Genomic DNA, 22,397 nt, shown 5'->3' on the forward strand with positions numbered 1-22,397 from the left:
GATGCTATGAGATCACGGAGCTGGAGAAGGAGCAAGATGAGGGCCCTCAAAGAGGAACTCCATGTGCCTGGAACCAGCCTGGAACTGATGACCTAGCAGGCAGGGGCAGAAAGGGTTGGGAACTCCAGCTCTTGGTGACTCTGGGGGAAATAGTCCTAGGACATAAAGGAACTGATGTGAACCCTGATCAGTCTCTGAACAGGTACTTTTCGCAGTGCCATGTTGCTGAATGATAATATATGCACAGTTTCTTCTGGGAAATGATGTGCATGCAAAGATTGCTCAAAGATTGATGCTTTGACAAAAGTCTTTTGTTCCAGGACTTTGTGGAATCTAGACCAGATTACTTGCACAGCTGGAGCATCGGAATTCAATGATGGATCTTTTCACACTACCGCAAGGACAAACAGGACAGATGTCTAAACAACCAAAGTGTCTGGGGTAATTTTACCTTTCATTAGGGCATCCTATCACATTTATTTTGTCACCTTTTGACAGCCTCTAGACATTGTTAATGGGTGGCCACAAAGCACTGTCCCTCCAATATTTGCTTTAATACATGGTCGTTGTCTTAGAATGATGACCACCACTAAAGTCATGTGGGAAGAAAGGACTGACTCCTATAAGCTGAATTTGAAAGAAGATTTGCATTTTGGATTCCATATGAAACTCAGTATACTGTAAAAAAAAATTCTAAAAATGCTTCAAATTCCCATGGTTGGTGAAGAGTTAGTTTTGCAAAAGAATAAATTTTATCACTTGTTTTGAATCCCTGCTAACAGGGAGATGTGTGACATGGTCCGAATGTTTTTTTACTCTCCCGGGATGCTCAGACCATCAAAATTTCATTAGCCTCACAGCAGTTCTAGCACCTTCTTAACTTGAACTGTTGGCCTCTTTATCAATAAATAAATGAAATCTAATCCCTTTTAGTGACTCAACTCTTCTTTGAAATTTAACTAGAACATCAGGCACTCTGCTTGCATAATTTTACAAATGTTGAATAACTTTTTTTTTTCCTGGAGAAAACAGCCTTATTCACAGTTATTTAAAATGAGGAAAACAGTCCATGAAAATTCTCATGTTAAATTGACTGAAAACAAGTCAGTGTTTTCCTAAATTAGTTTCATTTGGTTAGTTATTTTACCCATCCTTCTTATTTCAACCTAAAGTGATTTAAGAGAAATTCCAAGGACACAGCTCATGAACAGAATTACACTATGAAATCACTGAAGAACAAAAGGAAAATATAATTGAAAAATCAGTTGTCTTTCAAACCTAGAGCAACTCAAAATACCTGAAGAGGTTAGAATGAACTATTTTAGTAAGTTTATATTCAAAATATTTCATTAGAAGTAGTAATGATATTAAAAATATGTAGTGGCTCTGAGCACATTATTTATAAAGATGTTAGAAGCTGTCTATGACTGAAAATTTTAATTTTTACTATAACATAGCCTAAGAAAAAAATTTTGTTCATATCAAGAAAAGAATTTCTAGTGCACTTATTCAGTTTCACAATTCAAAATTGTAAGGTCTGCTAAGTAACTCAGAAAATTCTGTTTCCCTAGATCTTAATGCAATGAATTACTTCAAATGGAATCTTGTTCCTTCTGACTAATTACTGAAATTTGAGAATAAATTAATCTGAAATGTTCCTACAGACATACATATTAAATATATGAAATAGTCAGTATTCATTAAGAGATCATATCCATTTTATTTATTCCTCTTTTGTCCTCTTATTGACCTTACTGGGAACTCTTAGGCTACCAAGATACTGTTTTTAAAAAAAAACAAACACACCGAAACCTTGAGAAAAGAGTAAACACAAATTTAAGTCATCACTTTTGCCCAGTCCAATGAACTGTTTTTGACACTTCATACTCTCAACTTGGCTGACCTGTTTGCTCTCAGCAAATGCTACCAAATGTTCTGGATTTCAAGACAAAGCCCTTGACACACATTCCCTGTCTCTCTTCATTCTGCTTCATAACATCCACATGCAGGAATGCAATAGTTCTACTTTCTTGCCTTGACATCACTCTAAGAACAAGGACTATGAGATCCCTGGGGAAATGGGTTTCTCCTGTAGTTAGCAGTAATGAATGCAAATGGAGAGGGGCAGTGGTGTGGAAACTTCCCCTAAGTCTTCCACCTCTCCTAGTCATTTGGATATTTCACACTGTTATTGAGAGATTATAAAGCTTGTACATTTATATTTCCTGAAAAGAAAAACGAATGCTTTGGGAATTCACTGAAATGGTTTAGCAGATATATAATTAAGAAAATAATAAAATTCATTCATATTCTACCAAAACAAATAAGCTTGTTATTAGAGAGAAATACTACAAACGTTTTGGGTAGAAAGGGCAAGATGACCTGATGTGAAAAAAATATTTTATAGATATGGATATGGACGATCTGCAGATACAAGCAGATAATCAGAACTGAATGCATTATCCTGCTGCTTTCTACTCTTTTCCCATCTCTAATAATTATAAACATCATTGTATATTTTAGGAAAATCAAACGCCCAAGGCTATATTTGAATATAACCACAGTACCTGCGAGTAGCTCAAAGAGTGTCATGTGAAGATGTGGATAGACAAGAAGCAAATGTTTATACCACCTCACATATTTGAGGTTAGTGACTTCTGATTCCACTATGAAAACTGATATATGCACAGGATTACTGAGGTGAATGGATTAGTTGAGGGAATTTTTGGAAGCCTGATTTCAAGACTCAACCTGTCAGAAAAATGGTCCTTGTTTCCTGTTTTGCGTTGAAATAAAGCCAGCTTCCATCAAGAACCGACATGTCCAAAATAAAGACATTAAGCGCATAATATTAATTGGTTTTTATACTTAGGTTTAATGCACTAAAGTATTGTAAATAAGATAAGATCATTTTAGTTGGTTTAAATTGGACCTTTTTCATGAATAGAAAGGAAACAATTAATAAACAGTGGGAAACACTAAATACTGCTTCACATTGTGACTTAACTAAAATTGAAAGCTAACAATAAATCTACTTTCTATTATAAAGCAAAGCCTACAAAGTTGCTCAGTAAATAAGAAGAGTGAAATATCAGTAAAACAATCATCTTTTTTTTTCAAACATCATGGAATTCTTCCATTTTAATTTTCTCATCACCTTTTGGTGTCATATATGCATAGCACTAATAATTAGATTGAACTAGCAAGTGCACTGTTAACATTAAATACCAAAGCAGAAATGTTTTGTGGTTAACTGGTGCACTGCTACTTATACTCCAATTCTACCTAGAAGCAGCACTACCTAAAAATTAAGTTTTCTTTTCAATCCATTACTGTATATAAAATATTCTGTTTTTTATTATGCTGCATTGGCATCAGGAAAAAAAGTACCAAGAATTTATAAAGACATTGTTTCTTATAACATGTAAAGCTGCAACTTAGATTTACAAAATTTCATTTTGTGAGTATGGATTTAATTGCATAGTATTCAGTTCCCAAAGCATATCAAAGGCCACACTCCCATCTTTACCAAGATTTCGACTGCTCTCATCAACTAGTACGTTTAAGGTGTGATCAAATTTATCAATCGCTTGAGTCCTGCTAATAAATGATTGTGTGTGCTCACTCATTCATCCTAAGATTCCACAACCTCTCTGAGACAGCCTCAAGAGGAATCTACAGAGACACCTTTGGTTGCAAGCTAGCTCTGGGATAAACTTTATCACCCCTAGCTTTGTTCCTCCATAGAGGATAACAGGTGACATGGTCCAAGGTAATTCAAAGCAAATCTCTTCTTTTCCATACGTGATTAGACTGTTTTCAAAACTATAGCTAACAGGTCATACACCGCTTGCACATTTAACAATCTGATTTCACATACTGACTTTATCCAGGAAAAGATAACGCATTTTTTGAGTTCTAATGCATTGACACAAAAAGAAAGAAAAAAGAAAGGACAGAAGGAAGGAAGGAGAAAAGGAAGGAAAACAAGCTTCCATTAGTCAACAAAAACAAAGCACTGAATGCCAACATGATAAAGCAAAGAGTGAAACTTACCATTCTCACTGTCCGACTTGTTTTCGTGCTCTGTATCTGTCAGGGTGAGGGCTGAGTTGGACCGACTTGACAGGCAGGAGCTGCGGCCTGACTTGACCCCCCTGCCCCAAAGTCTCATGGCATGCTCTGGGGACATCACTGCTTCATTTTCAGTATCAGCATCTGACCCTGCACTGATAGAGTAACCTCTGTGGGGGAGCCCCATTTCCGCACAAAATGCCAGTCCTCTTCGTGTTGCAGGTTCACAAACTCCTAACTGCCTTAGGGTAAAATTCTGTCCTAATTAGGGGGAAAAAGAGATAACAACTAGTGAGTACATGTTTACTGAGGTTTATTTTATTTTTGTTTTTTTTTTTTTAAAGAAAATCTCCCTAAAAATAAACACTCAAGCATTTAGGTTTTGGCTATCAGCGCCAGGTCTTTATATCAAGCTTTGCTGGCCTTATGGCCAAGTGGCCGAAGCTATGGGTGGGGACTCCACCCCTTTTCACAAATGTCCCAGCTTAGAGCTCCTCTGTCAACTGTTTAAGCTCATAAGCACCTCCAGAGAGGGACAAGTAAAGTAGCAAAGACCATGGAAAGTAAGAGTAACCTGACATTCAACCCAGAGAAAGGTGCACTCATCAGTGACAGGGTTTGCTCAGCAGACTTGTGAACAATAGAAACTGTGAAAATTACTTCCTGTGACCTGGCTGTGGCCTTAAACAATAGGACTTTCACAACCAGTTATCACTTCCCTGAAATAGACAAGACTTCCTAGCAAAATAGCAAGTTGCTCAGTAAGTAGGAATAGGAGCTTGGTCAGTCTCTATTGCATCTTCCCACCTTAACTTAGCAATTGATAGAAACATGCATCACATCTGTACATATGTGTGTGTGGGTATGTGTGTGCACATGTTAGATTTTGGAGTAAAGCATCTTGAGAACGTGCAGCACATTTTGGATAGCTTGGGCTTTCTAGACTTTTTGCTTTAATAAACACCTGGAAACATCTGCATTGATCAGAGTGAACTATTTTTGGCAAATAAAGTACACTCTAAAAATAAAATGGAATATTTTATAGTTAAAAATTAATGATAAAATCAAGTTCCTTGAAAAATAAATGGCTGTGAACCCTGCAGGCCTTTACTAATAAATTGAGCATAATAAAACTCATGACATTGCAATAACTTAAAGCAAAAGTGTTTAAATTAGGTGACATGTTAAAATGACTGCTGTTATTAATGACTTTTCCAACGCTGTATTTATTCTTGAAATTTCACATGTTTTATGATACTATGGATGAAGAGAGAGAGAAAAATGTTTGCTTGTAGGATGCATTTATGTGGCTCTTTCATTTCTCGTCTCTTGCCGACATGGCACAGTATGTAGTTTAGGTACCAACCAGAATCAAAATGCATGTAAAGAGTAAGTACACAGAGACTGATTTAAACGCTGTCGCATAATAATCAGATCTTTTAAGATTAGTAAGCATTCGTATTTCTCCATAATTTTTGTTTCCCTATTTCTATCTCTTAAAGGGATGAAATTTTAAAAGTTAATTACTGAAATGAGAACTGATAGGCATTACATTTTAAAAAGAGGATGCTATAAATTGATTACGTAAAATAATATCCCAAATCTTCTAGGATATAAATCAAATACATATGCACATTATTGTAAATATTTGGTTGTAAAGATATTAGCACCCTCCAGGCCTCAACACATTAACTAGTGTGGTTAATTGCTTTGTTGCTGTGGTCATATCAGAAGTGGGAATGGGCTTTATCTCAGTCAGACTTCCAAATGGATTCTGACAATGACCCTCATAAATAATGAAAATCAGTTGCTACAATTAGTTACAAATCACACTGTGCTTATCAGAAAGATGTAAACAAGTATCTGAACCAAAAAGTATGTCAAAAGAAAAAAAATGAAGGAGGAAAAAAAAAAAGAGGAGGTAACAAATGAAAAATGATGCCACTGAACAGTGAGAAAGCAGGCAAGCTCAGTAAGGTAAGTCACAGTGTTTAAATATTTTTAAATGAATTATTGTGTATAGTACTTATGGTATAAATCCAAACAAAGTCAGTGTCATCATGGATAATTAATAGAATAACTCTGGAAGGGCTGATCCAGTGTTATTTATATGCCAAGTTTAAAATGGGGAAAGACAAAAAAGGGATCTAAACAATTAAATATTACATTCAGACACCCTGATTTTCCAAAATAACAAGAACGCAAAGTCTGTTTTAGAGGGTTAAAATTAAATAAGATCTTCTTTTCTTACAGGTGTCTTTCCTCACTTGAGAATAAAAAGAGAGAAGTTAAAAGACATTAAGAACTCCCTTTCTCTCTGAATGTAACTTGAAACATTTTTTACATTATAGGCTTTACACACTGTCTCCATCATGATGCAAAAATCTATGAGGTGGGGAAGTGGATTTGGCTCAACTGATAGAGCGTCCGCCTACCACATAGGAGGTCCAGGGTTCAAACCCAGGACCTCCGGGCCTGTATGAAGAGCTGGCCCACGCGCAGTGCTGATGCGCGCAAGGAGTGCCCTGCCACGCAGGGTTGTCCCCCGCACAGCGGAGCCCCACGTGCAAGGAGTGCACCCCTCAGGAGAGCCGCCCTGTGCAATAAAAGTGCAGCCTGCCCAGGAGTGGCGCTGCACACACGGAGAACTGACGCAGCAAGATGATGCAACAAAAAAGAGACACAGGTTCCCAGTGCTGCTGACAACAATGCAAGCAGACACGGAACAACATACAGCGAATGGATACAGAGAGCAGACAATGGGGGGGAGGGAAGGGAGAGAAATAAAATAAATCTTAAAAAAAAAATCTATGAGATAAAGGAAAGAAGAAAACTGCCGCATATATTATTTGTTATCCAGATATGTAAACACAGTTCAGATTGCAATGAATAGCCAGCACATGATCCCTAAGAATTGACATGTACATCCCAAACTGCAAAAACATTTGACCTTCTAGAGTCAATCTCTCACAACGACTCAGAACTCTTAAAGGCTGTTGATAAAATGCGAGCTAGACAGCTAGCATAACAGAAGGAATCCCTGTTAGATCTCATTGAAATAAGTTTGTTTTTGTATCCACTAGGAGCAAATACTAAATTTGGTCTCACAAGACCTGGATTAAAGCCACTTACTAATTCTGATCAAATCACTTCACCACTCTTAAGTTTTTTCATCTCTCAGGACTGTCATGATTTTTCCGAGGGATGCTTTATATAAATGTGACTAGTACAAGGAAGGGCCAAATGAAATCTGGGGAAGGGGGTAAATTTCCCTAGAAGTGGGCAACATGTTTACACTGAGATGATTTTATCTTAATTTTCTCTAGGTTATATTTTTAATCTCAGTTTTCTTAAAATAAATAATTTCTATTAGGAGAATACCATGATGGAGCGTTTATACTCTCCTCGCAGACAGAGAAGTGATTACAGCACCCCGGGGGGTGGATCTCTGATGTTCTCTCCCCTCTAATGTCTAGCTTTCTGCTTTGTGTGCGTTCTCTCTCCCCCTCTCTCTGTCCCCCTTGTTTTTTCATCCCTTTTTGAAAATCAGCCTTGTTGAGATCTAATTCACATATCATACAATTCGCCCATTTGAAGTGTACAATTCAATGGCTTTTAGTATATTCACAGAGTTGTGTAACCATCACCAAACCGAGTTTAGAACATTTTTATTCCCCCCTAGAAGCCCCGTACCCTTAAGCTTTCACCCCCCATTTTCTCTAGGCTCCACCCCTCGCCCACCCACCCGTCAGTCAGAGGCAACCACTCATCTACTTTTTGCCTCTATAGATTTGCCCGTTCTAGGCATTTCATATAAAGATCATACAATATGTGTTTTTTGTGTATGTGTGTGGCCTCCTTCACTCAGAAAAACGATGTTAAGGGTCATCTGTGTTGTAGCATGTCTCAGTCAGTACTCATTCCTTTTTATGGCTGAATAATATTCCATTGTAAGGAGAGACCACATTTTATTTATCTACTCGTCAGGTGACCAGCACATAGGCTGCTTCTACATTTTGGCAATCATGAATAATACTGCTTTGAACACTTAAGTACAAGTTTTTGTGCTGATGTATGTTTTCATTTCTTCTGGTTCGATAATTAGGAGCAGAACTGTTGGGTCGTGTAGTAGCTCTGTATTTAACCTTTTGAGGAACTGCCAGACTGTTTTTCAAAGTGGCTGCACCATTATCCGTTCCCACCAGCAGTGTGTGAGCATTCCAATATCTCCACATCCTTGTCAACACTTGTTATTGTGTTGGTTCTCCTTTATACCACATGAAAGTGGGCCTGGAGTTTTAAAACAATATATAGCAATGTAGACCATTGATCTTGAAATTGGGGGGACAAACCCGGAATCACTGTTCTCTTAAAAAGTAGCTGATTCTATGGACCTTTTATGTGAATTTATTCTTACTTTATTCTAGCATTTTTTCCTTGACTTCCATTAGGTTTTTTCATTCCTTATAAAATATTTTTCTATTAAAATTGAAAGTAATCTTTAGTTCAGCAATTCTACCTTTATGCATATATCTTACAGGAACAAAATCACCTGTTCTTCAGCACATATATACAAAAACTGCTTACTGTGTTTCAAAAATTTAAACAACCCTAATGTTTATCAGAAAGGAAATGACCAAATAAGTTAAATATCCATGTGGTGGAATATTATATGGCTGACATAAAGAGCTGATTTGGACCTATATTTCACTTGAAAGGAAGCCCATTATACATTTTTTAACTGGAAAAAATATGAATCGCAGAGTAGTGTGTATAGTATGATCCCACTTTTGGAAATAAAAGGGAAGAAAACCAGCAAATTATATAAGTGCTTATGATTTTCAGCAAGAATGAAGGTTGGGAAAGATACACAGGTGTTAAAGATGGATTATTCAGAAGAAGTCGTAAGTGAAGATTAGTAGTTTTCTTTTTTACATTATTAATTTTGCATTATTTTTATGGTAGTTATTTCAATAATTTTATAAAACAATAAAAATCAAATCCTATCCTCTTTTGTAAATTAACAAATACACTTTTTTCAATTATTTGCTCTTTGATAGTTCCCACACAATAATTCAAAATTCAATTTATTACCTTCTCTTGGGGAAGCTGGGTTTTAAAAGTCCTTCCTCATTTATTATAAACAAATAAAGTTGGGTAAGAAATATGAAAGCATTATTTTTCTCATATTTCAATCAGTCCCTTTTCCTCCCTCATATGTGAATTATTTTAAAGGAAATAACCAATCATTCTTTCTACTATAACAATCCCCAAAACTGATTAGAATACAAAAACTATCAATATAAATTTAATACACAGAAATTTAAAAATCTATAACTGTCCTCATTTTCCTACCTTATCATGAGCTTGGATGGCATTTTCTATTCTCAGAAATAGAGTGGCATCCCCCCATGGGTCGAGCATAACTGTAAAATGTGCCTGCATCATTCTCACCCAAATGCAGACTTCCTTTATTTGCTGTTTGCAAAATGGTAAGAAGATTGCACAACAATAGAAATGTAAGTAACCTCTTTTTTTCCCTGAGGCCTAATGTGCATATATATTTTTTTATCCCCGCCCCCTTGTGGCTTTTTTTTTCCCGCTTCCTGTCTGCTTTTCTATGTCCACTCGCTGTGCGTTCTTCTGTGTCTGTATTTATTTTTATTTATTTCCCCCCACCTTGTGACTTGCTTGCTGTCTGCTGTGCCCATTCGCTGAGTGTTCTTCTGCGCTTTTTTTTTTGGCTTGTCTCCCTTTTTTTGTTGCATAACCTTGCTGAGTCAGCTCTCCTTGGAGCCAGGGCCTGCAGCTCTCCGCACTGTGCGGGCGAGCCTGCCTTCACAAGGAGGCCCCGGGACGCGAACCCAGGGCCTCCCATACAGTAGACGGGAGCCCAGCTGACTGAGCCACAGCCACTTCCCCCTAATGTATATTTTATGGGACACTCCAAACTTTTTAACCTTCTCAAGTTAACAGTTTTCATTGTTTGAACAGAATATCTATACTTAAACAAGTTTTTGCAATTACAGTGAAGGTAAAACCTTAACTTATAAGGCCCTATGCAAAACTATATTTTTTAAAAATGCACTTAGTCCCACTAAAACCTTAAGCCTTTCTCCATTTTACTCTGTATTTATAATGTAAATATCCTCTAGTACTTGCTCAGTTTAGCTATCAATAAGTTATTAACAGGAAACGGATGTGGCTCAACCAATTGGGCTCCCGTCTACCATATAGGAGGTCCAGGATTTGATGCCCAGGGCCTCCTGATGAGGGCAAGCCAGCCCACAGGGAGTGCCAGCCCACGTGGGAAAGCCACCCCACATAGGAGTGCCAGCCTGTGCAGAGAGCTGACACAGCAAGATGATGCAACAAGAGACACAGAGGAGAGAAAATAAGAAGACGTAGCAGAGCAGGGAGCTGAGGTGGCGCGAGAGAGTAATTGCCTCTCTCCCACTCTGGAAGGTCCCAGGATTGGTTCTCAGAGCCACCTAATGAAAAGACAAGCAGCCACAGAGAGCCGACAACGGGGGAATGGGGTGGGAGGGAGAAATAATAAAAAATAAGAAATGAGTTATTAACATCTCTAAGCACATAAATACTGAATCCCTCAAATTTTTAGAAGACAGAAAAAATGACCATCTTACAGTGTCCTTATAATTTAATTTAATGCAAAAGACAAATGCAATGGAAGCTATTGCACACAGCCACCTTGACAATCACCTTGACTGCAGCTGCGCAGGGTGCCTGGTCAGTGGAAACAGGAGGCTGAGGCTCGATCTGCTCACTAAGGTGAACAGGTGAAATGGGCGAGGAAGGAAACTGTGTGTATCTGCAAGCAGGGGAATCTGGACTAGAACAAATGGCCCCCGAGAACACGCATTTTCTTTAAGATAAGTTTTGTGATGGCTCCAGGGGAGTAAGGTCTGGTGACATGGAAGACAAAAATTAGATGGTGAGTCAGCTGACTTATAAAGAATGAACACCTTCTTAAACACGTCCATGAAGGACTAACATACCCAACTACGAGCAAAAGTGCTACACGGATTTTAGCAGCCATGTGCAATTAGAAAAATAAAGTTAAATGGGTTCTGAAAATGAATTTGCTTCTTATTTTTTAACTTAGTACTGACTTCCTTGGCACAACCCATGAAGGAGGGTGACACGACGCCAACAACATATCTGCTGGGCTCTGACAGCTGAACTGCGGCAGGTATCGGTTTAAGTAGGAAGATCTGGTGTTTAATAATTGTGATTGCAGCAGCAGCGGAACCAAAGCTGGCAACGTGGGGAGGAACCGGATGGGAGCTGAGCAGGAAGCTGGGGGCTCAAGACAGTAGACCAACACCGGCCAAGGCCGGGGGAGATCACGCCCGCTGTGCCAGGAGGAGGGCTGTAAGCTACAGCTATCTACTCATACCTTCTGTAGGAAAGCTACAGAGCGGGTCAGCCACCAAGCCAGAAAGGATGCTTGCCTTCTTAACAGCCCAAATGAGTTAACGATCAGTTAGGCAGGGGAGCTAAAAGAGGCAGCTAGGAGGAAAACATTAACATGAAGCGATGATAAACCGGAGCTATTTAACTTGTGTCTCCAAGAACAGAAATTTAAGGCTGAGTAAACATGACCATCTAAATCCTTTAATCCTGCCGCTGACATTTACAGTGACTGAGAAGGATTAATCATTTTGATCTCTAAATGAATCATTTTAAGTAGTTAATATTTAAAAGTAATAGATTTTGGAGTTGCAGTAATTAACCTAGTGGATCCGATAAAGGTTTCCAGTTTTTGTCTCGCTGTATAAAACCCTATTCTCACAAAAAATAAGTTTTCTCAGCATCAGCAAATTTTTCAGAATACATGAGAAAGGGTTTCAGATTCCTTTCATTTTTGTGTGATGACAGAGGTGAGGGGTAACGCTGGGGAAATGAAAAATTGGGGGTCTAACTGGAAATTCATAGCAGCATTAAGTGCTGAATGGTAAGACCATATGGTTATATTTCTTTTGAAGTCTAGGATGAGTTCCCATTATTCACTATAATGGCATCCAAGACTAAACTAAATCTCAGTGTTTAAAATTAAAAGCATTTTCTTCTTGGCTCCAGAACCTTCCTCTTTCACAATTTCCAGCATGTCTGAGTGTTTAATATATTTTCATGATGCAAAAATACATATAAATAAAAATAAGAAGTGTAAGAAAAATTAATTTATTTCATCACACTTCCAAAGCAGGATAAAATGGTGCAGAGAGATATTAAAGTAAACACATAATTAGTGTCTTAATCAAAGGAGTTATTAATACTGTTTTTAAACATCTGTCCAGTGTTATTCATGGAATTCTAAAGTTCCATGTACAATCTTGATGTTTTACATTTAAGAAATATGTATTCAATACTTTTGACCTTTTGGAACATAGAGTATGTAGAAACATTGAAAAATTATTTATCATTTTAGTATGTTAGGTAATAAAACTGCCCCCAAAAAGGTAATTACATCGAAGAGCTTAAAATGGGTCTTTTTTCTACTTGGAACTTGAAGAACATATTTGAAAGGCATGGGCTCCTAAAATGCCACCAACTCTTCACTCTCTTTCTCAGTATAATCCTGGATACATTGTGTATGCTATTATCTTAATGGGAAAACTGTCCTTATGCAGCAAAACAGTATAGTGCAACAACGGCAGAGGTTCTTTTTAAGAGAAGTTTGTAGTTATGGTTCACTAGAGACAATTGTTTCTGCTCAGAGCACTAAATGAAATCTCACTCTTGCTGAAGCTGGATGGAAGGAAAAACACAAACCCAGTCTTTCCACATTCAATCAATCACAGTTGTTTGAATATACCTAGTCGCTGTTGTTGTTTTTGTTGCTTTTTTTAATTGTTTAAGGAAATTTTACATGCAGGGAAATACATAAAGTGGGTACTTCGATGGTATAGCAGCTGTTTGATATGGTTTTGAATTCCAAAAATAGATATTGGATTATGTTTGTAACCTGGTCTGTTCCTGGGCATGATTAAGTTATGATTAGGGCTTTGATTGGGCAACATCAGTAGGACGTTGAGTCTCCGCCCCTTGGTGGGTGGGGACTCACAGATAAAAGGCATGGCAGAGGACAGAGTTGAAGGGTTTGGTGTTGGAGTTTGATGCTGAAGCCTTAGGCTGGAGCCCCAGGAAGTACGCTCATAGAGGAAAGAGAAGCAAACCCCAGGAAAAGAGGAACGCTGAGCCCAGGAAGAAGCGAGCCCTGGGAAGAGAGGAACCCTGAACCCAGACAGAAGCAAGACCCTGGAAAGGAGGAACCCAGGAAGCCTCAACCCTCACAGCCATCAAAAGCCATCTTGCTCCAACACGTGAAAATAGACTTTGGTGAGGGAAGTAACTTACGCTTTATGGCCTGGTATCTGTAAGCTTCTACCCCAAATCAATACCTTTCATAAAAACCAACCAACTTCTGGTGTTTTGCATCAGCACCCCTTTGGCTGACTAATACAGATGGCTTTTAACAAATGTATGAACACCATCTAGCCATGACTCCAAACAAGACACAGCACATCCCCATCACATCCACAATGCTTTCTCGTGTCCCTCCTGTGAATCCGTCACTCCACAGGCCACCAGTCTTCTGCTCTCTTTTACTACAGATTAATTTTGCTAGCTCTTAAAAAATTCATATAAATGGAATCATACAATATGTACTCCTTTATGGCTGGCTTTTTTGGGTTTTTTTGCTTAATGTTTTTCGGGTTCATCCACATTGTAGCATTTATCAGCAGTTCATTCATTTATTTTGCTGAGTTACATTCTAGTGTATGAATATACTCCAATTTGCCATGTCCAATCACCTGATGATTCCAGTTTTGACCTATTACAAATAAAGTAGCTATGAAGGTAAGTTTTCATTTCTTTTTGGTAAATACTTAGGAGATGAACTGTTTGGTCATAGGGGAGATATGACATTTAACTTTATATACTAAATCACCATGCAGTTTTCAAAGCATTTTTGCCACTTTACGTTCCCGTCAGCAAGGTCTGAGAGTTCCAGCTGTTCCACATCTCCACCTACATGTGGTGTGGCTGATCTTTTCAGCATTCTAGTGGGTAAGTGGTGGTATCTCACTGTGGTTCCATTTTCATTTCCATGATGCCTGGTGAGGTTGGGCACTTTTTCATGTGTCTTTTTAGACATTCATGTATCTTGCTTTGTCTGGTTTCCATTAAAAAGTTTCACTCATTTTAAAACTGGGTTATCTTTTTGTTATTGACTTGTAGGTGTTCTTTATACATTCTGGATACACGTAAGTATATATAAATATATATTTTATCCCAGACTGTGGCTTACCTACCTCTTTATTTTATTAACATTTTCTTCTGATAAGCAGAAGTCTTCAATTTTTATGAAGTCCAGCTTATCAGTTTATATATATATATATATAGTGTTTTCTTTTCTTTTCTTTTTTTTATTAAATTGTCTTTTTTTAAAGATACATAGATCACAAAAAATGTTACATTAAAAAATATAAGAGGGAAACGGACTTGGCCCAGTGGTTAGGGCGTCTGTCTACCACACGGGAGGTCCGAGATTCAAACCCCGGGCCTCCTTGACCCGTGTGCAGCTGGCACATGCGCAGTGCTGATGCGCGCAAGGAGTGCCCTGCCACGCAGGGGTGTCCCTGCGTAGGGGAGCCCTACGCACAAGGAGTGCACCCCATAAGGAGAGCCGCCCAGCGCAAAAGAAAGTGCAGCCTGCCTAAGAATGGCGCCACCCACATGGAGAGCTGACACAACAAGATGACAGCAACAAAAAGAGACACAGATTCCCATGCCGCGGACAACAGAAGCAGACAAAGAAACAAGACGCAGCAAATAGACACAGAGAACAGAAAACCGGGGTGGGGAGGGGAGAGAAATAAATAAATCTTTAAAAAAATACATATATATATAAGAGGTTCCCACATTTGAGGCCTCTCTAAAGACCTGTGCCTACCCCAAAATGGGGAAAATATTCAAAAAGATTTTTAGGTTTCTCTCTGTGATTTTTTTTTTTAGTATTTTACTGTGAGTTCTTTGTGGAAATTAGAAAGGTGAAAGAGTAGAGAAGGAAAAGGATTAGTTAGCTCTGGCTATGCCTGGCTCTGGCACTTACCAGCTGGTGACTAGGTGAGCATTTTAACATACCTTGAATTCAGTTCATCTACTAAGTGGGCAAAAAAGTATGCAGAGGGAAGAGGATTTGGCTCAACTAATAGAGGATCTGCCTACCACATGGGAGGTCCAGGGTTCAAACCCAGGGCCTCCTGACCTGTGTGGTAAGCTGGCCCCTGCGCAGTGCTGATGTGTGCAAGGAGTGCCATGAGACTCGGGGATGTCCCCCACTTATGGGAGCCCCATGCACAAGGAGTGCACCCCATAAGGAGAATTGCCCCACATGAAAAAAGTGCAACCTGCCCAGGAATGGCACCGCACACATGGAGAGCTGACGCAGCAAGATGACACAACAAAAAGAAACACAGATTCCCAGTGCCACTGACAAGAATACAAATGGACAGAGAAGAACACACAGCAAATAGACACAGAGAGCAGACAACGGGGGGGGGGGGGGGGGGCGGCAGAGTAAGGGGAGAGAAATAAAAAATAAAGAAGTGGGTTTAAAAAAATTTTTTTTAAGTATGCAGAGGTAGAGAGAAGGCAGCACAGAGAGACAAGGAACATGAAAGAAAGCTGAGAACAAAAGCCCTTTGAATTCAAGGAGGAAAAAATGGAAGAGAAAAAGACTTGATGTGTAGAAGTATGAGAAACAAAAGTATGGAGTTACAAGGCACAAGGTCAGAATCTCCTTCAGCACCAGGGACTTTTGGTGGTTATATTTTATCCCCAAACTAAATCGCAAGTGCTGTGCTTTATTCTGCCCTGGCTCCTCCCCTAAACACCACATCTGGAGTCTATCCTGAACTGAAAACCAACTTTCAGGACAATGCGGATATTGACACGCTTAGCTAACTGGCAAGGTGCTTTTTTCCCGCCACTCCTGAAAATACAGGAACAACTAGCTGCAGTTCCAAAGCAGGGGTTATTTTTTGCCTTTGACTTCCGGTGATGTAAAGGTGGAAGGCATGTGGGAAATTGGGGGGAGGGGTATTTTTTTATGCAACATTTATGTAATCTAAAGCTTCTTTCAAAATAACAAATAAAAAGTTAAAAATGTAAAAAGTGGAAGGCTGTTCCCCACAGCTCTACTCACTAAACATAGCTCTGTTAGAGTTTGCTGTTTTCTTTCTGTTTTGTTTTTTTGCAATTCGATGGAGATATTTTACGTTGTGTTTATTTTACATACTTTTACAAGAGTTTTAAGTAAAGTTTTCAGTAAAGCCATTCATAAAAACACTTTATTTTTGGCTTTGTCCTAAGCAAAACATCTTAACTGTACAAAAAGTCCCCACTTTGGGAAGAGGCTGATGAAGATCAATGTGTGTTTTCCCATGAAAACGACACACAGGATGCCAGGATGGAACACCGGGGCCTATAAAATTATCTGGTTCTGCACAGCTGGACTAAGCGCTCTGCAGCAAGGTTTCCATGTACCAGGCTGTCTCTGCCAAAATGGGTTCAGAATTCCAACAAGGAATGCTGCTCCCTCCAGGAGCCTCTTCCATCAATTCCCTGCTGGCCAAGCTGGGACAGGAGCTTCTTGAGCTTATGACTGGTGACCCCTGGGTACCTGAATAATCAGAGAAGAATCCCAAGGAAAGGGGGTGGGGGCGGGGCAGGGGGCTGAGGAGCTGCATTAGCTAGTGTTTTCCCAAACTAAGAGGAAGTTGATTGCTTTCGCATATGTTTATCGACCATTTGAATTCCCCCTTTTTGAATTGCCTCTTCATGTCATTTTCCCATTGGGCTTTTTCTCTTTCTATTTTCAATTTGTAAATGCTCTTAATTCATGTAGATATGAACCTTTTACCTGTCACACTTATTGTAAATGTTGTCCCCAATATAATGATGTTGTTTATGGTGTTTTAATTACCCTATAAAAGCTTTCATTAAAAAAAATCTGTCTATGTTTTCTTTTGGATTTTCTGCTTCCATGGAAATGGTCTCCCCTATTGTTGGGGTATAATATCGTCCCTGGGTCAGGCTGTGGATTCACAACCACTTTCTCTTTGCCTTCCTCTGTTACAGGCTGGAAAGCAAAAAATAATAAGCATTCCCTTTTCTGGTGCAGCTAAGGGTAGACATGTATAACAGTCCTGAAAAATGAAATGTAGGAAAATTCTCAGGGAAATAAAGAGAAATAGTCCAATGTTCAGAAGGTTTTTTCACCTTGGCTTCCATTCCTACTTCAGCCAAGAATATGGAAACACAGTAACGACCAGTGGAACAAAAGCCACGTGCTAAGGATGGCAGACAGAAAGGGCAGAAGAATCCTGGGTGCGATGGCATCTTTGCGCCCCGGGTGGCCTACCTTTGGACTTTCTGTTTTGTAAGAAAAGAATACTCTTGAGTGTTTAAGCCCATTCATTTCAGAGCTTTCTGATACTAGGGGCTCAAATCATTTCTATCTGATTCAGTCTCCCAAATTAACTTTAGAATTCTTTCTACTTGATTTTTTGTATATTTGTCTTTAATCCATCTTTATTTTTGAAAATGCTGAGAAATATGGGTCCAATTTTACATTCTTCCAGATGGATAGCCAGTTGTGCCAGCACCATTTATCAAATCCCACTGAACAGAAAAACCATCTTTGTTTTATGTTACGTTTCCCTATATCCTAGGATCTATTTTTGAAATTTTAGTCTATTCTGCGGATCTACTTGTCCCTATGTATGCCAATGTCATATAGATGTGACTACAGTGGCTTCATAGTATTTTAAATATTTATATATATTAAGGTCTTTTATCCTTACGCTTTGTTTTTAGCATTTTTGGCAATTTTTGGGCATTTCTTCTTCTATATGGATTTTAAGATCACTTTCTCCAATTAAAAACACCCTAAACCATTGGGATTTTTCCATGAATTTGTTTGAGGAGAACTGATATTCTTGTAGTATCAGTCTTCCCATCCAAAAACTGCCTTTCATTCATTAGGATCTTGTTTTATGTCTTTCAATAGTATTTTATAGATTCCTTCATATTAGATCCCATACCAAATTTACAAAATTTTATTCCAGGGCACTTTATAATGTTCATTGATATTGTAATCGCATATTACATATCACATTCTGTTTTTTGGGCTATCAAATCTAGTCAGGTATTGCTTAATAGTTACTGTAATTGCCGAATAATATAAATAACATACATCAGACACTATTCTAAGCAGTCTACATTTATTAACAGTATACAGATTGAAAACTGAAGGCCAATCTACATACAAGAAAACTGAAGCACAGAGAAATTAAGTAATTTTCCCCAGCAAGTTACTTGGCCAACATTGGTAATTACGAATAGTAATTGTGACAGTAGGTGAACCTTTCTTATGTTCCTGATTTTAATTAAGTTGGACCTAGGATCTCACTATTTAAAAACAGTTCAATTTTTTATTATTGATCATTTTAAGTATGATGATCATATTTTAAGTGTTTTTCTTCTTGTGTTACTTAATGATTTTTTAAAATTAAGAATGGTTCCTTAATTTTATGTAAAGCCTTTTTGACATCAAGATTTCTACTTTATTAATCTAATTATGTTATTAGATTTTCTAACATTGAAAACTCTTTGCATTATAGCAAGGATTAGTAAGCATTTGGTTACTAATTTGGTCTAGCATATTCACATTTTTTTATACATTGCAGGATACTTAAAAGCAAACATTTGCTTACAATTTTAACACATGTTGACCAGCAATTTTGGTCCACATAGCTTCTTTTTTGTACTATTTTAACCAAGCTTTGTGTTTAACGTTATGCCAGCTTCATAAATGCATTTGGATGCTTTCCATCTTCTTCCCGGGGTTGAAGAGCTTGTACTTAAAAGGTTATATAAAAGTCACCTAGGAACTTCTCTGCCCTGGTGCCCCTTTCAACGGTGCCCTTTTGAGATCACCTGTCTAATCTCTTCTGAGATAACTGGTTTTGACAAGTTTTCTCAAAAAGGAGCTATATCTCAAATCATTTTAGGTAAATCATATTTTGCTAAGAAATAAATTTCCTCTAGATTTTTCAAAATGGTTTCTTGGAATAGTTTCTTACTTTCAGTCTCTTCAGTATCTCTCCTTATTTTTCTTCTTCTTATTCCTTAATCAGAATTACAAGAAGGATGCCAATTATAGTCGTCTTTCCTTTACAATTAGCTTTTTAATTTGTTTTTAATTATAGTTTTATCTTGACTTTCTCCATTTCTCTTTGGTTTATTTTATTTTTAATTTTTTTCCCAAGGTGTTTTAGTAAGTAGCTTTTTTGTTAGTCTTTATTCTTTAATAATGAAGGCACTGAAGAATTTATTTTCTTTTTATTATGGCTTTCACTGTTTCCCATAAATTTTGGAAGGAAAATTTTACTTTTCATTCCTTTCTATTGCTTGTTATCAAAATCTAGGGATACCATAATGCTAAAGGAAATGGTATTTTTGTTTGTTAATCTTTTATATTTTTTCTAATTTTACTAGATTACATGATTAAATGTTTTGGCTTAAGATGTCTCCACTTTTCTGAATATTTTACATTTCTTTTTGTGGCCAAATACACAATAATTTCTGTAATATTCCATAGAAATATGAAAAAAGCCTATCATTTCTATTTGATGGATATAAATTTCTCTATATATATCAGGTGAAACTCTTGATTAACATTATGTAATTGTTCAGTTTTCTAAATCTGCCTAATTCTAAAGGAGGTAAACTGAATTATTCTGCTATAAATGTATTTTAATAACCTTTATTTTACCTTCTGGTTTTGCTTTATAAATTTAGGTTCAATATTGTTTAATTTATGCAATTTAAGGGATCATTTCCACAGTTGCCCTGTTCGTCCCATTTAGTATTTTTCGTAGTAAATTCCACTTTGTGGGGTATTAACACTGTCACTCCTGCTTTCGTTTTGTTTGTATTCATCTAATATTTCTTTGTCCATCTCTTCATTTGCAACCATTCTTTCCCATTTTAAGTCCGTTTCTTACATATACTCTATTACATTAAAAGCCAATTGAATAGTTTGTGCTTTTGTCAAAATTCAGTAATTGCAATAATTAACACAGTAGATATTATGCCTTTTATCTTGTTTTATGGTTACTTGTGATTTTACTTGTTTCCTCTTTTTCCTTTAAGCTGTTTTTGCTAAACTGGTCACATTGCTATCTATTCCCTTTTCCCCTTGCTAATCACATAAATCTATTGTGCTTTTTCATTGCACTAACAATTATCTCCCCTTTCCTGACATTCATGTTGAAACACATGTTTTTCATTACTATATGAATGCAAGATACCAATTCCTTCCCTCCACCAAGCTCTATTTCATAACTGTTTCCCCCTCTCTCCTTTGGATAAGAACCCCTACTGCTTTCCTCCAACCACTGGATTTTGCTGAGATATGTAAGTACTTTTAGTTGCAGCCTTTTCTTAAGTTTCCCTCTTAGAGCTTCTTACACATTTCCAATCGCTCTGTTATCATCATCTGAGATTTAATGATATATACTTCAAAGCTCTTCATTGAATCCTTTCCTCTTCCTAGGTTTTGCTTCTGATTGTGTTGGTATTTCTTCTTGAGTGTTGCCTTAGATGGTGCACTTTGGTGAGACAGTCTCTGAATCACTGTATGTCTTTAAACACTTCATTTACCTTGAGAAATGAATCTTGTCCACATATAAAGATTACTATTAATACATTGTAGTTTCATTTTTCTGTAGTTGTTATTCCTGTCTTCTGCTTTCATTGTTGCAGATGAGAAATTCAGTATTATTTTTAGTTTTTTTTTCCATTGTCAATAACAAGAAAAGTTATTTGCTTTTTCTCCCTAAAGTTACATAATTTTTTTAGGTATGCTTATGCCTGTCTCTCTGTGTATATATATGTTATTTCTTGAGTTGTTTCTTCTACTTTGTCTTCAGAACCATTAATTTAGGTCTCAACAATGACCACCCTCTCTTCTTAAAATAATCTATTGTATTTTTCAGTTTGTAAATTATAAGGTTTTTCCCCCTAGCATTTTGTTGTTATAGTTGGGTTTGTTTGTTTGGGGTATTGCATTTTTTCTGTACTTGGATAATTCTGTTGGTGTCCTCTCTCTTCTCTATTTCTCATTGTCATTTTCATCAGAAGCTTCTAGTTCTGCTTGTTTGGCATCTTACCATACTTTTGCATGCTGGGTGTCATTTAAGAATGTTATTGTTTTCCTGGGGTGCCTTAAGAAACTAAGGAATAATAAGTCCTTTAGACCCCAGGGAAAAGCCTTTCTACTCCCTGGTTTGCTCAGCTGGCACTCTCATAGCATGAGGGCAGAAAACATACATCTGTTTAGGTTCCCGCAGGTCCTGAGGGGCCCATGCCATCAGCTGCTCCACCAGGCAGCGATCACCAAGCAGGGCCCATGCACAGGCTGCCAGCCTCCTTCTGAAGTCACACCGCCACAGCACCCTCGGTCAACGTCATCCGAGGGCTGCTCAACTCCATCCTCAACTCTCCCGTCTGGCACAAAGAGAAGTTCCTGCACCAGCTTTGAGCTCCAGGACCCTCGTGGAGACCCAACTCTCATTTGCACCCCTACGCACTGTTCAGCTCAAGCAGTTGGCTTGGAGTCGGGGAGATGGGCCTCCAACAGGCCACCCGTGCCGGAATCCTGGATCCATATTTATGGAAAATCTCAGACAGCTCCACTAGTTTCTGCTTCTTCACACACAAACAAAACGTAATCCTCGGTAAGAGGCAGGTCTTGCATCTGGAAGTTTTGTATAGAAGACAGGCTGGTCCCAGCATGCTGCCCACTAAGCATCAGAGCAGCGGGGCATCAGGGTATGTGGGATCTAGTTCCCCTCCCCTCTCTCTTCCCCCTCCCTAGCAGCACCCACAAGCAACACTTGAACTAGCTTTGGAGCAGGAACGTCATGAGGTGAGAGGGGAGCCATGTCTGCTGGACCTGGGGGTTGACGGGCACTAGGGATGAGACTGTGAGGGCAGGTCCCAGGGCAGCCATCGGAAAAAGGGAGTTCCTGAGACTGGAACCTCGGGGCCAGGAAGACCAGGCATGCGTCACACTTAGAAATCAGCGGTCGCCCGCCTTCGCCAATTTCCCCAACTCCTCCACTTCCCTTCCCTTATGTTTCCATTTATTTGATATTTTTATTCCAGTTATGTTCATAGACGATGGTATCTGCTTTCCAACTCTGAAATCAGATAACCTTGCTCCC

At 38.2% G+C, this 22,397-nt stretch overlaps 1 protein-coding gene across 4 annotated transcripts in view; it reads right to left on the bottom strand.

The window, feature by feature from the left end:
- The window catches only part of TENM3 (teneurin transmembrane protein 3), a 682,045-nt gene that overhangs the window by 484,844 nt on the left and 174,804 nt on the right, over positions 1–22,397 (bottom strand). The window contains exon 3 of one of the 4 annotated variants that reach the window (XM_071213974.1): positions 4,057–4,335. The exons of the other annotated variants lie outside the window; for them this stretch is intronic. Coding sequence (XP_071070075.1) covers positions 4,057–4,335 — 279 coding nt within the window. The remainder of the gene's footprint in view (positions 1–4,056; positions 4,336–22,397) is intronic. 4 annotated transcript variants of the gene reach the window in all.

Source organism: Dasypus novemcinctus, chromosome 1, assembly GCF_030445035.2.
Source record: "Dasypus novemcinctus isolate mDasNov1 chromosome 1, mDasNov1.1.hap2, whole genome shotgun sequence".
Lineage (NCBI taxonomy): Eukaryota > Metazoa > Chordata > Mammalia > Cingulata > Dasypodidae > Dasypus > Dasypus novemcinctus.